The 16,201-nt window shown below is 45.5% G+C and overlaps 2 protein-coding genes across 2 annotated transcripts in view; one reads left to right on the top strand and one right to left on the bottom strand.

The window, feature by feature from the left end:
• The first annotated feature begins 3,269 nt into the window (after positions 1 to 3,269).
• LOC111979326 (ubiquitin-like protein NEDD8) lies at positions 3,270 to 7,071 on the top strand. The gene is made up of 4 exons (XM_024009792.2): positions 3,270 to 3,431; positions 3,737 to 3,784; positions 3,937 to 4,019; positions 6,794 to 7,071. The coding sequence occupies exons 1-4, from the start codon at positions 3,414 to 3,416 to the stop codon at positions 6,909 to 6,911; spliced, it is 267 nt and encodes an 88-aa protein (XP_023865560.1). The 5' UTR covers positions 3,270 to 3,413; the 3' UTR covers positions 6,912 to 7,071.
• A 119-nt stretch (positions 7,072 to 7,190) lies between these two features.
• Positions 7,191 to 16,201, bottom strand: part of ap1g2 (adaptor related protein complex 1 subunit gamma 2) — a 13,568-nt gene continuing 4,557 nt past the window's right edge. Inside the window, exons 4-22 of the mRNA XM_024009730.2 lie at positions 15,096 to 15,237; positions 14,737 to 14,833; positions 14,526 to 14,602; positions 14,239 to 14,334; positions 12,867 to 12,947; positions 12,374 to 12,472; positions 12,159 to 12,214; positions 11,325 to 11,438; positions 11,050 to 11,190; positions 10,685 to 10,739; positions 10,368 to 10,490; positions 10,142 to 10,231; positions 9,894 to 10,021; positions 9,598 to 9,702; positions 9,266 to 9,410; positions 8,975 to 9,119; positions 8,565 to 8,719; positions 8,290 to 8,388; positions 7,191 to 8,216 (exon numbers count right to left, since the gene is read on the bottom strand). Coding sequence (XP_023865498.1) covers positions 8,118 to 8,216; positions 8,290 to 8,388; positions 8,565 to 8,719; positions 8,975 to 9,119; positions 9,266 to 9,410; positions 9,598 to 9,702; positions 9,894 to 10,021; positions 10,142 to 10,231; positions 10,368 to 10,490; positions 10,685 to 10,739; positions 11,050 to 11,190; positions 11,325 to 11,438; positions 12,159 to 12,214; positions 12,374 to 12,472; positions 12,867 to 12,947; positions 14,239 to 14,334; positions 14,526 to 14,602; positions 14,737 to 14,833; positions 15,096 to 15,237 — 2,047 coding nt within the window. The 3' untranslated portion in view covers positions 7,191 to 8,117. The remainder of the gene's footprint in view (positions 8,217 to 8,289; positions 8,389 to 8,564; positions 8,720 to 8,974; positions 9,120 to 9,265; positions 9,411 to 9,597; positions 9,703 to 9,893; positions 10,022 to 10,141; positions 10,232 to 10,367; positions 10,491 to 10,684; positions 10,740 to 11,049; positions 11,191 to 11,324; positions 11,439 to 12,158; positions 12,215 to 12,373; positions 12,473 to 12,866; positions 12,948 to 14,238; positions 14,335 to 14,525; positions 14,603 to 14,736; positions 14,834 to 15,095; positions 15,238 to 16,201) is intronic.

Here is a 16,201-nt window from a genome sequence, read left to right as displayed (position 1 = left end):
GAAATGACATCAGAAAAGGCTTAATAAAGTAATCAATGTACTTAGAGATGGGTTCTGTCAGACTTTCATTACACTTATGACTGGTCTGCCTGGGGATTTTCAAGATTTTTGTGGATTTTTGGAAGAAGGTAAAAAGAAACCATACGCGGACTGCCATTGAAAAAAAATTTGAACTCATTGTCTGAAATGTAACCATTTTCCTTAGTTCTGTGAGGACCCTTTCATTCAGTTTTTAGGTCCTCTGTAGGTTGAAGGTAGAGATTGGTAGAATTCGTCATTGTCTAATTGACGGTAGGCTTCTGTCACATATTTGTCTTTACACCACACTACTGTAGCACCACCTTTGTCTGCTTTTTTAATTACAATCCGTTCATTTTTGGACAATGATTCAACTGCATCCTCTCTGTCTTAGAAAGATTACGTCGTGTTTTGTTGGAATCAATTTTACCCTTAAACAGATTCTCCACATCAAAATTAACTTTCTTGGCAAATGTATTTAGTGTGGCATTCTGGACTATGGGACAAAAAGTGGACTTGGGCTTAAAAGTGTTTTTGAAGGAACAAAACTGCCTGACCTGAGACACTTCTCCCAGTCATGGCTAGGGTTGGAACTGCCTCTCTGGTGTTCTGATGCTTCTAGCTTGGAGTTGTATGCTCATTTACATTTACATTTAAGTCATTAGCAGACGCTCTTATCCAGAGCGACTTACAAATTGGTGCATTCACCCTTATGATATCCAGTGGAAACAACCACTTTACAATAGTGCATCTAACTCTTTTAAGGGGGGGGGTTAGAAGGATTACTTTATCCTATCCTAGGTATTCCTTAAAGAGGTGGGGTTTCAGGTGTCTCCGGAAGGTGGTGATTGACTCCGCTGACCTGGCGTCGTGAGGGAGTTTGTTCCACCATTGGGGTGCCAGAGCAGCGAACAGTTTTGACTGGGCTGAGCGGGAACTGTACTTCCTCAGAGGTAGGGAGGCGAGCAGCCAGAGGTGGATGAACGCAGTGCCCTTGTTTGGGTGTAGGCCTGATCAGAGCCTGAAGGTACGGAGGTGCCGTTCCCTCACAGCTCCGTAGGCAAGCACCATGGTCTTGTAGCGGATGCGAGCTTCAACTGGAAGCCAGTGGAGAGAGCGGAGGAGCGGGTGACGTGAGAGAACTTGGAAAGTTGAACACCAGACGGGCTGCGGCGTTCTGGATGAGTTGTAGGGGTTTAATGGCACAGGCAGGGAGCCCAGCCAACAGCGAGTTGCAGTAATCCAGACGGGAGATGACAAGTGCCTGGATAGAGACCTGCGCCGCTTCCTGCGTGAGGCAGGGTCGTACTCTGCGAATGTTGTAGAGCATGAACCTACAGGAACGGGTCACCGCCTTGATGTTAGTTGAGAACGACAGGGTGTTGTCCAGGATCACGCCAAGGTTCTTAGCACTCTGGGAGGAGGACACAATGAGTTGTCACACACCTGATGGCGAGATCAGGGCAGTCCTCCCCGGGAGGAAGAGCAGCTCCGTCTTGCCGAGGTTCAGCTTGAGGTGGTGATCCGTCATCCACACTGATATGTCTGCCAGACATGCAGAGATGCGATTCACCACCTGTTATCAGAGGGGGAAAGGAGAAGATTAATTGTGTGTCGTCTGCATAGCAATGATAGGAGAGACCATGTGAGGATATGACAGAGCCAAGTGACTTGGTGTATAGCGAGAATAGGAGAGGGCCTAGAACAGCCTGGGGGACACCAGTGGTGACTATTGTGTACTCATGATAACATAGCTACAGTATTTCACCTTTTCATGTGTATATTATTGCTTACTAGGTGTGTCCAATTTGGGTAAACACTCCCTCTTCTAATTAGGGCTAATTGGAAAAGCCTTTCAAAAGAGGACATTGTATTCTCCTTTTTCTGTACTCCCTGACGAAGGCCATGCAGCCGAAACGCGTCGGTTTTTAAACAACTTTGTTTCTATTGAACATGCCATACTAATAAAAGCATTTTAATTAATTATATTGAAGAGTGCCTTGGTCCTCCTTTCTTTTGATGACAGAATGCATCTGTTGGTTAGACCTTTAAAAAAGGACTGGCCACCCCTCATAGCCTGGTTCCTCTCTAGGTTTCTTCCTAGGTTCTGGCCTTTTTAGGGAGTTTTTCCTAGCCACCGTGCTTCTATACCTGCATTGCTTGCTGTTTGGGGTTTTAGGCTGGGTTTCTGTACAGCACTTTGAGATATCAGCTGATGTAAGAAGGGTTTTATAAATAAATTTGATTTGATTTGATAGAAATGCAATGTTTTTACATAGGTAGACACTGGTTTGGTGCGGAAGATGATGAATATGAGGTTGAAAAGTGGCGGAATTGCCCTTTAAAACTGCAATAATTCCTCTCCATCCTATGGCAAAATTAGAAGAATTGCATGAAATTTGTTATAGAATTGCTCAAGTTTCTCTCCGCCGCATGGCAAAATTTGTAGAACYGCAGAAATGTGCTTTAAAACTGAAAAGTTTCTCCCTGTCCCATGGCAAAATGAGTAGAATTGCTAGAAATTTGTTGTAAAACTGCAAAATTATCTCTCCGCTCCATGGCAAAATTAGTAGAATTGCAAATTCCCTTTAAAACGTAAATATTTCTCTCCACCATCAAGATGGGGGCCACAAAAAATGTTTGCCTGCTTGGTGGGGGGGGCCTCTGTCCTCGGTTGCAACACTCACTACCGAGTTCCAAACTCCCTCTGGAAGCAACATCAGCACAAGAAATGTTAGTCGGGAGCTTATTGAAATGGGTTTCCAAGGCCGAGCAGCCACACACAAGCCTAAGATCACCATGCGCAATGCCAGTGGTGTAAAGTTCACCGCAATTGGACTCTGGAGCAGTGGAAACGGGTTCTCTGGAGTGATGAATCACGCTTCACCATCCGACAGACAAATCTGGATCTTTCTGGGTGCCAGGAGAATGCTATCTGCCCGAATGCATAGTGCCAACTGTAAAGTTTGGTGGAGGCGGAATAATGTTCTGGGTCTGTTTTTCATGGWTTGGGCGAGGCCCCTTAGTTCCAGTGAAGGGAAATCTTAACGCTACAGCATACAATAACATTTTAGACGATTCTGTGCTTCCAACTTTGTGGCAATAGTTTGGGAATGGCCCTTTGCTGTAACAACATGAAAATGCCCCCGTGCACAACGTTTTTTAAAGTTAACTTTATAACAGTCACATACAGTATTTTCCCAGAAAGTAATTATTTGCAAAGCGGAACCTTTGTCTCACAAAATACGGTAGATGGACAACGGACGGAACAGTGACTTACACAGGAAGTAAAGTTTAATCTGAAGGTTTGCTCAATTTGACAACAATACCACAAAACTATAATTGTGGATTAGGTATTTCATCTTAAATTGATTTAAAACGTATTTAAGGTCAAAATGCTGATCAAGGTTAAGGTAAGACCAGCCATTTAATTTGTGGCTATGCCATCTAGTTTACAGACTTTATGGTCGTATCTCACCATCGTCGAGCTAACGTTAGTTGGATTGTAATATTATACGTAACGTACATGTATGTTAGTTATACATATCTTTGGTAAATGTATTGATCTGAACAGCGCTAGTTATATAGTGGACATTACAGGTCATTGACTTTGAACCGTCATCCCCGTATAGCTACAATGTTGTTACAACAGCCATGTTAGCTAACTAGCTAGCTACGTAACGTTAGTTAGCTAGTTAACGTAATTTTTCTGTCTCAGACTCTCACTGGCAAAGAAATAGAGATCGACATTGAGCCCACAGACAAGGTATGAAACATCATTACTTTGAAGGTTGATTTTAATCTAATGTATTTTCTTTCTATGTGTAATATAAGGATTAAGTTACCCATGTCAGTAATACATTGGAGAGTCATGTCCAGTAATGATGTGCTTATATGCTCTCTTGTACACGTATGAAGGTGGAGAGAATTAAAGAAAGGGTGGAGGAGAAAGAGGGGATTCCACCTCAACAACAAAGACTCATCTACAGTGGAAAACAGATGTAAGTGATAAACCCTTCCATCACAATCTTGACATGAAACATCTGCTCCCTTTAACACCAGAAGCGCCTGGTCTTTCTGCCTATAAGTAACCTCTAGAGCAGTTGTTCCCAAACATTTTATAGTCCCRTACCCCTTCAAACATTCAACCTCCAGCTGCGTACCCCCTCTAGCACCAGGGTCAGCGCACTCTCAAATGTTGTTTTCTGCCATCATTGTAAGCCTGCCAGACACACACACTATATAATACATTTATTAAACATAAGAATGAGTGTGAGTTTTTGTCACAACCYGGCTTGTGGGAAGTGACAAAGTGCTCTTATAGGACCAGGGCACAAATAATAATAATAATAAATTATTTTGCTCTTTATTTAACCATCTTGTTCATCGAACATTGTGAATAACTCACCACAGGTTAATGAGAAGGGTGTGCTTGAAAGGATTCACATAACTCTGCAATGTTGGATTGTATTGGAGAGAGTCTGTCTTAAATCATTTTCCACACACAGTTTGTGCCTGTATTTAGTTTTCATGCTAGTGAGAGCCGAGAATCCACTCTCACATAGGTACGTGGTTGCAAAGGGCATCAGTGTCTTAACAGCCGATTTGCCAAGGCAGGATACTCTGAGCGCAGCCCAATCCAGAAATCTGGGAGTGGCTTCTGATTAAATTAMATTTTGACCGAACCGCTTGTTGCAATTTCGATGAGGCTCTCTTGTCATCCGTTTTGGGAAAGTACCTGCGTAATTGGGCACCCAACTCACTCAGGTCACATTTGACATTGTCCGTAAGCTTGAGTTCATTTGCACACAAAAAAAATCATACAATGATGGAAAGACCTGTGTGTTGTCCTTGTTAATACAGACAGAGAAGAGTTCCAACTTCTGAATCATAGCCTCAATATCCATGTATAAATATAACATCAATAGTTATTTGTTAGTCATGGATATGTTTTAAATTATTCTACAACGTCCTCGTGAAAAACATAGACCTAAAGCCAATTTTCGACACTTCCAGCCAATGACCCATCAACATTATAACAGTCTAATAAATACATTTAATATATGTAATCAGAAGAATAATCATTTGGTTGGGTTTATAAAGGTCTTAGCTAACATTAGAATACTAAACAATTATTTCAAAGAGCGTAATAGCATTTTCATCAGTTTGTCAAAACTAAGAAACACTAGTTCAAGTCCATCACAAATAAGTCCTTCATAATTTAGTTTTGTCAGGTCTACAGAAACATTGTGAAAATAAGAATATTTATTTAAACGAAAACAGAATACCATATTTTAAGTTTATTATGTTACTTATCTTTGCTTAGTAGCCAGAGAAATGCTGCCCCCTAGTGGGCATGTGCTGAGTGCATGGACAGCAGATATTCTTTTAAAAAGTGAAATTTGGAAATAGAGTTGCACCTCTTGAATTTTGCGTTATTTGACAAACGTAAGCGTCACAGAAACTGCACAATATGATCTTTCTGATACAATATAGAAATCAAAACGTTTTACCTGCATGTGATGATTTGATGAAGTGATGCTACTTTCCCTGCATCTGTCAATTACAAAATGTGCCCGTCTCTGTGCAATTTGGCAACTGATAATATTGTCACTCAGACTGTCAATTTAATCTTGTCTATAGGCTGTCTTATTACGTGTGAAATGAGTTTCGGTGTAGTTTAGGTGTAGTTTCGATGGGCTGGCTGCGTAGGCTGACTGGCATCGTTTCTTTCTTTCCCCTCGCTCATCACCTTGGATTACATTTACATTTAAGTCATTTAGCTGACGCTCTTATCCAGAGCGACTTACAATTTGGAAAGTTCATACATATTCATCCTGGTCCCCCCGTGGGGAATGAACCCACAACCCTGGCGTTGCAAGCGCCATGCTCTACCAACTGAGCCACACGGGACCAGAGTGTGGATAGAGTCAAGGATGTGTTTTGCATTATTCTAAAAGCCTAATGCAACTCGTAGCATGTTTTAGTTGCCCTTACAATAAATACAATAAATAAAACAGTCCCGTATCAACCAGCAAAGCACGCGGTCAAATTATTAAAATGAGAGCCAACGTCGATAAATAGGCATAACACAAACTCATCATTACACTATTATTGTTCTAAATTAAATCAACCTGTTCGCCCTCCTTATCATTTAGTTAGGCCTATTTTAAATTAGATTGTGAAGGAATGTGCAATTATCGCCCATTCATTCAGTGGGCTGGCATCGTTTGAGTCCCTTGGCTCAACAACTTGGATATTCAAGGATATGTTTGGCATTATTCTAAGGACCTACTGCAACACGTAGCATGCTTTCCGTTCTAGTAAATAAGATCAGTGCTGTAACAGCTTCTTTTTACAAAGTAAAACGTGAAAGAATGATATACCCGCAAGGAGCACGTTCAATTTAAATTCAGTTGTGAAGTGCACAATTATCGTCCATTCATCAATTCGTCGTTAATTTAGTGAGGAGAGTGACACGCATCAGCACCTGGCTGGGTACCAACGTCTTACAGAGCATTGTCTTGGCAGGTTAAGTTGGGAATAGGTGTGAATTTTTTTAAATGTTTGTGATAAACAAAATTCTGACAAATGAGCAATGTAAAATACAACAGGGAAGGAGCAGGACATAGCTTTTTTGGCAGGACTGATTTCCTTTATTTACAAAATCAAACACTGTTGGTTTAGGGTGGTTCTAGTGTTAATCAAGTGGCAGCATTACATCTTAGATGCAACACTTGTTTTATCTGCTCTGACTTAATCCCATCCCTCTCAGGAACGATGAGAAGACAGCTGCGGACTACAAGATCCAGGGAGGCTCAGTGCTGCATCTGGTCCTGGCGCTAAGAGGAGGGCTAGTCTACCACTGTTCCAGCATACACCTCATCGCCTAGTGGGCAGTTTGTCATCGTCACACCATGTTGCAACACAGAGCAGCAATTTGGACTGCTATAATTCCTCTGTTTTTGTAACCACCCATACACTGTTGGAATTTAAGTAAGTGGGACACAGTGAGAGAGTTTGTTTTTGCTTGTGAATAAAAGGTGAAATGTACTGTTTGTCTTTTGAAGTACATGCATGGCTGCTATTGCACGAGTGTGTCATTTAGCAGTGCCTTGTAAAACAACTTTCCATAGAGGCAGTTATGAACTCTGAAAATAATGCATTCATAATTCAATTTGATAACCTTTAATTACAAATGTCAAAGGCAATGCACACAAACTGAATTCTCTTTCCCGGTACTACACATCATTCACAGATAAAACAGCAACTCCCACCTCAAAATAAAGTCTATATACACACATACATGATAATACCTCAGGTCCAAAAGGGGTTCTGAGTGACAGGCACAGGGGAAGAGAGAAGCAGTTGGTAAATAGAGGTAGGGAGGAGGAGAGTACATCAATGGAAGGCATGTACCGTATGTATGTAAGTATGGATAAGGCGTAGTGTTAGGGGATGCTAATCACGTGGCTCAGATTGACGAGAGGGAACTGTAACAGTGAGCCACAACAGTAGGTAGGTAAGTAGTCCTGGAGTGAAAGAAAAGTTGTCACGGTTGCATGGGTCAAGACTTCAAAGGTACTCTCTTAAAAGATCCCGGCGGACAGTCTTGGTTGCACAGTTCTCAGGATAGATTTATCTTCTGATTGGACAAGTCCCAAAGAGCCAGGCAGACAGCTGCATATTACTATTGTTGGTTGATGTGACACCAAATACACAACAAAGATAGTGCCATTAATACTGTTGGTTATGCTATGGGAAATGTAATACCAGTAGTCCAATCAGAAGCTGAAAAGGTCATGGTGACAATGGCTTTTAGGGTGACAGTATCAAGAGTTTATCTATATCCCTGCCAACTGTAGGGGGACATTTTCCACAGTTCTTGAGGGTCAGMCATTTAGAAAAATAAGAGAAGAGTCATTTGGAAAAACATCAGGTTGTACTGTAGAATAGTTAATTGACAGAGAGGATTCTCTCTGTGTATGATTGACAGGCAGCTGTCAGGTAGAATGGATCCCCACTCCTGGGCCTGGTCGGCTGTCGATCCTTCCATGGTCTGATGTCAGCGTTGATGGACTGGTTGCTTTCAGCTGTCATTACCAGGCGGGGCTGGGAAATGAGTCGATCTGCACCGTGTCCTGGCAGACAACGTCCTGGCTGGTGTAGCACACGCGCACCCTCATTTTCAGACTCACCTGGTTGGGAAGGAAGTGAATGTTTAGTTCATTGTGAGTGTGGCAACCACGGACAGACTGAACGAAGACCCACCTTGTTAGGGTTGTTGAGGAGCACAGTCTGGGTCACCTGACCTAAGCCGTGTGCGGGGATGACGTCACCACTCGGAGCCTTCATCTGTAACTGGACGCTCTGAGGTGGATGGAAGTGAGAGACAAAGGTCATGAATAGCCTATAACTAGGGCCCAGAGTTTTTCGTGGTCTGGTCACATGGTCTAGAGGGGCCTACTCATGACATACAAGTTTGGAATACCAAATAAGGTAAGTAAGGTAGTCTGACAGGCGGACCCAAAGACAGACCGACAGACCTTGGGTACTGCTGCTTGCAGGGTGAGGCTGGTGATGTCCCTGTCAGTAGAGTTGGTGGCAGTGAGGGTAATGGTCATGCCCGTGTCTGTCTGTTTGTCAGTCTGTAGTTTCAGTGTCACACCGTTCTTCTCATACACTATAACACTAGGTGGCACTATGGAAACACAAAGAAACATCGGTCACACTGTGGGCTCCTGAAATTCAGCACCAGAAAACWGACCATCATTAAATACATTATGAAGATGTGCTGTATCTTTTGCATAAAGCTACTGGTGTGTTCATTCTAAAATCCCAAACAAGTACATCTTCATAATGTTTTTCTGATGGCTTAATGATGGCTTTGTCCATCTCTCTGAAAACCCCCATCTCTGTTTCTCGTTCACTCTCACTCAGCAGCTCCGTGTCTCACCAGGTGTGACGTCCAGGCCTCCTAGCAGGTCCAGTAGGTCTCCCCCAGCTGTGCTGCTAACAGGGCCTAACGCTGTGGTGGACAGGGCGGGGCTGGGCTGGGGAGGCTCCCCAGAACCACCTAGCAGGTCCAACAGATCACACACCTTGACAAGAGAAAATGAGGGAAATATTCCACATCGAGTTACTTTTGAGAGGTTCAGCTTGAGAAAGGACACAATAAGTAAAGTCTATACTTCATATTAAGATAGCTGAACTACCAAAGTTTATTGCAGTCCTTTTCATCCCTTACCTGGTTAGCAGGTTCCTGGGGTAATACTACTTCCTGTGTCCGTTTGGTTGGCTCCATCTCTTTGATAGACCCCCCTGCTGATTCTCCATTGGTATGTCCCGGTGAGCTCTTGTCAATCACTGGCATTCTCTCCAGAACAGCAGCCCTGCGAACACAGAGCTCTCTTAGCAGTGTAATGGGCAAAGCAAAAGTGGCTACCACGATGAAGACCATAACTGAGTCACTGAGGGGCTGCCATTTCCCCTCAGTGTTGTATTCATAGATATAACAATATATGTATACATCATTGGCTATCACTGACAATATACTGTATGTATATACATATGGACTACCTCATGTGGTCGTATTTCTTAAACAGAGCGTTGTATTCCACTGCCCTCTGCTGGAGTTCCACGTCGATGCAGCTGCCGTAGATACTGACGATGCTCCTAATGCGACTGCCGGACAGGGACGAGGAAAAGCAGTAGGAAACAAGAGCTATTTTAGTAATTCTCTACATCAGCAATGAGAGTCACAAGTCCCAAGACCCCCCACGCAGTGGGCAAAACTGACAAAGCAGTTTGTTTTCAGTAGCTGCTGTCTACCGGTTGCAGCAGTGTTCTGAGGGGTGTGAGTTAATGATGCTTACTCCACGTTGTGTGTTATGCGTGTGCTGAGTTTCATTGTCGCTGTGAGAGCGAAGCCCCTGGTTGCCGGCGACGACATATGTGACTGTAGAACCGTTTCCAAGGCGTCCAGGACGTCATCCTCTGACACCTAATGGCAGGACAGAGAAACAAGAAGAACTGTCTCGGTTTTATGACAGTTAATACTGTATTGTCAATGGGTATTAACCATGCCTGTGTTAAAACAACCACAGCATCCTCCCTCATGTACCTGAACAGGTTCTGTCTCCTCACACTCTCCTCTCAGAAGCAGGTCTCCATACTCCCCAATACACCAGCATGCCACCTGTACCAGGGATTGCTGCACACACAAACCAACAATGTTGCACAGTTCCACAGCTGAGAATAGAGCTGGGCATTGAGGTTTTCCTGACTGATAACACAAATCCCATTTCGACAGAGCGTGGCACACAAACACATTCATACTAAAGCCATACCACTGAGATGTCTGTAACCARGGCTCTGTACAGCTTGTGGACCGTGTAGCAGTGTAGTTCTGTTGCTGTGGTGATGAGCTGGATCAGGTTGGGAACCGTCTCATCCCTCACGTCGCCCCCTGCCTAAAAGAGATGGTACTACTGTCAATGTGCCTAGTTTCCACCCAGACAGCTTGAAGTACAGTGGGGTGATATAAGTGGGATACATCTTGGGGTTATTTACAATAGCTGGTCATAGTTAAAACAAGTAGTACGGTAGTTAAAACAAGTTGTGCAGTCACCAGGTGATTGCGGTGCAGTAGAGTGTCAGTATTTACCGTGGTGAGGACATGCAGGATGGTGTCAATGTGCCAGCGCTGAGAGGGAGCATACCTGACAGAGACACGGAGACAAGAGACTCAGTGGTGTTCAGTGCTGCGGCTGAGACACAAACACAGACAGTGACACACAGCGAGGACAGGCTACTGGCTAGGCCTGTGTGTGTTCAGTGGTAGAACAGCCAGATAGCAGTGAGACATATACAGACACAGAGAGCAAGACAGAAACACAGTACCACACCCGACACAGAGACAGGGAAACATTCATATAGACATAGATACAAAATGAGACATCCAGATACACAGAGACTACACGACATAGAGACATTTAAAGCCCCCTAGACAGGTGACGGCCAGCCCAGTACCTCTCTGCGGCGTTGAAGATGCCTGAGGTGGTGTGTGCTCTGAGCTCTGGGGGACAGCTGGAGAGGAAGAGGAGCAGCTCTTTCATCAGAGAGCGGATGTTGACAGCTGACACCAGGGCCAGAGAAAGCTCCAATGCCCGGCTGAGGGATAAACACAAAGAAGATTGTAACTATATACTGTTATTCTCTACAGTCATATGCCACCTTCCATTGTCGCTCATGAATAGGTGACACGTGGCTAACTGGCAGTACAGGCTCAGAAATCAACACAGTACCGTTTGACAGAAGCATCCTGGTCCTTCAGGCAGTCCACTATGGTCCCTCTGTGACGCTGCACTGCATTGTGGTCCGTCTGAACAATCTTCTGAAGGGAAGTCATTGAGATGTACCTGTGCACGAATAAAAATATTTAGACAATGAGAGAGAAAGACGCGTTACATGTGTGTGTYTCTGGACGTGTAGAAGGGCTGTGATAGTTTATCAACACGACTGGTGCATGGATACAGTTCATGGAACAAACTTTCCTTCTGCGACTCTCATTTCCAAGGTCTCCCACCTCACGCATCTTCCGCAAACATTTTAGCTGTGTGCCGTCTTCCCTGATGGGGAGCATGACTGCATGTCTTTGAAACGTATATCTGGTGTAACGATCTGCGATCACTCTGCATGCTGAGAGAATGGTCATATCTGCTCTGAGCCAGTCTAGCAGCTTTCCAGCAGCCACAGGGAGGACGCGCTTAAAGCCTGGGACCAGACCAGAATAACCTGCTGGGCCAGACAGACCCTACGGGAACAATCCCAACAGGAACAGACGGATAAAAAGGAAACTTCCATGTGATCGTTCGCCCACAACGTACAGATAGCCCAACAACCCTGTCTGTCACTCTACGGCCTCACAGGAATCTAATCACAGGAATAGATGTTACTGACTGTGTTTATATTTATTAGAATGAACAGGTTTGTCTGCCTCAGGCAACAATGAGCTTCTAAGCAACAATAAGCCTCTAAGCAATGGGCTAGAAACCATGAAGAAGGACCAAATGAGGACCAGATGAGATAAAAGGAAGAGACAGAGGGAAGGAGGAGGAGGGGGGGGGGGGGGCACTAACCGGATGTTCCTATCGTTGTTCAGAAGAAATCGCCCCAGGATGTTCACAGCTAGGACCTGTCGCACACACACACAACAGACACAACCTAGACATACGGCCTCTGATGTACATCCATGTTAGCTACATTGGCCTCTACCACTTGTGGCACATTCAAAAAGATGTGAATACATACAAAAAAGAAATGACTTGATGATGGTATCACATGCGGCACTTACCCTCAAGCCACTTTCCGATTTGATGTCCATGACAGTGAGAACTGTTTCATACAACACAGCACTGCCTGCAGTCTTACTGCTGTCTGTGTTCGTGGCCACCTGTATAAGGAAGCAGTATATAAATATCGAATCATAAACTGGGAGGTTTGAGCCCTGAATGCTAATTGGCAGACAGACGGTGCTATATCAGATTGCATACCCACGGGTATGACCAACATTTTTTTTTTACTGCTCTAATTACATTAGCGACCATAAGGCACCTCTGGGGTTTGTGGTATATAACCAATATACCACGGCTGAGGGCTGTGTCCAGGCACTCCGAGTTGCGTCGTACATAAGAGCAGCCCTTAGCCGTGGTATATTGGCCATATACCACRCCTCCTCTGGCATTTATTGCTTAAATAGAATCCATTCAACAACAACAACCCTGCAAGACTATTTACTAGTGAAAATCCTGCAATGTGAATCCTTGTGTGTGGTTTCATTACTGTACCTGGGCCAGCAGGTCATTCACGGCATCACTAGCTGTATCGTTATTACGACCCAGGATCCTCAGCAACCTAAGAATGCGCACCTAATGATGGATAGACAGAAAGAGAAATGCACTACATATACGCAAAACTATGTGGACGTCACTTCAAATAGTGGATTCGGCTATTTCAGGCACACCTGTTGCTGACAGGTGTATAAAATCGAGCAMACAGCCATGCAATCTCCATAGACAAACATTGGCAGTAGAATGGCCTTACTGAAGAGCTCAGTGACTTTCAACGTGGCAGCGTCATAGGATATCACCTTTCCAACAAGTCAGTTCGTCAAATTTCWGCTCCGGTCAAGTGCTGTTATTGTGAAGTGGAAAYGTGTAGGAGCAACAACAAYTCAGCCGCAAAGTGGTAGGTCACACAAGCTCACAGAACATGACCGCCGAGTGCTGAAGCGCCTAGCGTGTAAAACCMATCTGTCCTCGGTTGCAACACTCACTACCGAGTTCCAAACAACGTCAGCACAATAACTGTTTGTCGGGAGCTTCATGACATGGGTTTCCATGGCCGAGCAGCCACACACAAACCTAAGATCACCATGCGCAATGCCAAGCGTCGGCTGGAGTGGTGTAAAGCTCGCTGCCATTGGATTCTGGAGCAKTGGAAACACGTTCTCTGGAGTGATGAATCACACTTCACCATCTGGCGAATGGTGGACGAATCTGGGTTTGGTGGATGCCAGGAGAAYGCTACYTKCCCAAATGCATGGTGCTAACTGTAAAGTTTGGTGGAGGAGGAATAATGGTCTGGGGSTGTTTTTCATAGTTCAGACTCWGCCCCTTAGTTMSAGTGAAGGRAAATCATAACGCTACAGCAYACAATGACATTCTAGACGATTCTGTGCTTCCAAATTTGTGGCAACAGTTTGGGGAAGGCCCTTTCCTGTAACAACATGACAATGCCCTTGTGCACAAAGCAAGGTCCACACAGAAATGGTTTGTCGAGATCGGTTGTGGAAGAACTTGACTGRCCTGCACAGAGCCCTGACCTCAACCCCATCGAACACCTTTGGGATGAATTGGAAAGCCGACTGCGAGCCAGGCCTAATCGCYCAACATCAGTTACCGACCTCACTAATACTCATGGCTGAATGGAAGCAAGTCCCCACAGTAATGTTCCAACATCTAGTGGMAAGCCTTCCCAGAAGAGTGGAGGCTGTTGTAGCAGCAAAGGGGGGACCAACTCCATATTAATCCCCATGATTTTGGAACGAGATGTTTGACGAGCAGGTGTCCACATACATTTGGTCATGTAGTGTATGTATGTTCAGTCACAAAAGTGACTCCAATTCCCCTGGTAAAATAAATGATTTAAAACACTGACCTGTAGGAAGGGGTCACTGATACCAGCCACGTTGTGTTCTGGAGAGTAACCAGACATCACCAGGCCTTTCATTATCTGGACCAGCTCCGGCACCGCCTGGACCAAACACACACCAGGAGTCAAAATCACAGATCATCATCTAAGGATGTGGGAGAATGTGCAACCGTGTGCCATTTTTCACAAGTATCGATTTGGCATTTGTTACAGTGTATAACCAAATCTATCATTTTCAAGGGACTGAAATGGAATGGGGTGAGATGAGGTGGGTGAGCGTGTGTGCATTTTACCTTACGAAACTGCTCTAGTGTTTCTGGGTTGCGCTCACACAGCTCAGTAATCAGAACCACGGCTCCATGTAACACCCCTGCAATCAGACCAAACCATGAGGGGAATAATTGCCACACGGACACAGTTAGGCACAGAAAGATTGACAGTAAGGAGCAGACAGTGAACAGCTGGTTAATATAAGAAAAGCAAAACAAATGACGACGGACTCACCGTGGTTCTTTTCASAGAGCAGGGATCGAGATGCAGGGGTAAACAGCTCTCCTAGTTCTGGCACTTTCCTCACAATGTGCACCGCACAAAGAGCTGCCTGAAATGTCATTGTCATCACGATCAGCTTCATAACGACGATAACCTTCAATGTCAGCGCATCACTTTACGTCTCACCCTCAGTTCAGACCACATGACGGTTTCCTTTAGTCTGTTGCAATGCAGTGTTTTACAGTAGTGCTCAAGATGGATTGGTTTGGGTTTCTGCATTACCAAGGTCGGCCATGAAGGCGTGATGAAAGGAGTGGCGTGTGTGTGTGTGTGTGTGTGTGTGTGTGTTTGTGTCTACAGAGAGTGCTCACCTTCTTTTTGATGTAGGAGTTAGAGGCTCTGAGGAGGCGGTCGATCTCTGGGGCCAGGTCTCGACACATCTCAGCTGAGCCCATACAGCCCAGAGTACACAGAGCCAGAGACTGGACATACTGACTGCTGTGGGACAGGTCACTGCGATGGGGGTTTAAAGAGGTTACTAGACCACTAGTTTAATGTTTATGTATGGCAACATTGATGATTATGGAACTGTCTGAGAATGCTGTCCGACTGTCTCAGCGTTCCGTCCGTCCGTCCGACTGTCTTAGCGTTCCGTCCGTCCGTCTCAGCGTTCCGTCCGTCCGACTGTCTCAGCGTTCCGTCCGTCCGTCCGACTGTCTCAGCGGTCCGTCCGACTGTCTCAGCGTTCCGTCCGCCCGTCTCAGCGTTCCGTCCGTCCGTCCGACTGTCTCAGCACAACGGCTGAGACAGACGGACGGACGGGAACGCTGAGACAGTCGGACGGAGCGGACGGAACGCGAGACGAGTCGGACAGACGGACAACGGAAGACGCTGAGACAGACGGATGAACGCTGAAACAGTCCGAGTAGGACGGACGGACTGCTGGGACGGACGGACAGACGGAACGTCTGAGACATCGTCGCGACGGACGGACGGAAACGCTGAGACAGTCGGACAGACAACGGACGGAACGCTGAGACAGACGGACGGAACGCTGAGACAGACGGACGGAACGCTGAAACAGTCGGACAGACGGACGGAACGCTGAGACAGTCGGACGGACGGACGGAACGCTGAGACAGTCGGACGGACGGACACGGAACGCTGAGAACAGTCGGACGGACGGACACGGAACGCTGAGACAGTCGACAGACCGGCGGAACGCTGAGACAGACCGACGGAACGCTGAGACAGTCGGACAAACGGACGCCGGAACGCTGAGACAGTCGGACAACGGACGGAACGCTGAGACAGTCCGGACAGACGGACGGAACGCTGAGACAGTCGGACGGAAGCTGAAACAGCGGACAGACAGACGGACGAACGCTGAGACAGGACGGAACGGAACGCTGAGACAGACGGATACGGACGCTGAAGACAGTGGAACAGACGGACGGAACGCTGAGGACAGTCGGAC

Source organism: Salvelinus sp. IW2-2015, linkage group LG19 (assembly GCF_002910315.2).
Source record: "Salvelinus sp. IW2-2015 linkage group LG19, ASM291031v2, whole genome shotgun sequence".
Lineage (NCBI taxonomy): Eukaryota > Metazoa > Chordata > Actinopteri > Salmoniformes > Salmonidae > Salvelinus > Salvelinus sp. IW2-2015.
Note: the sequence above shows the minus strand (reverse complement) of the source record. Positions and strands in the feature narration are given on the sequence as shown.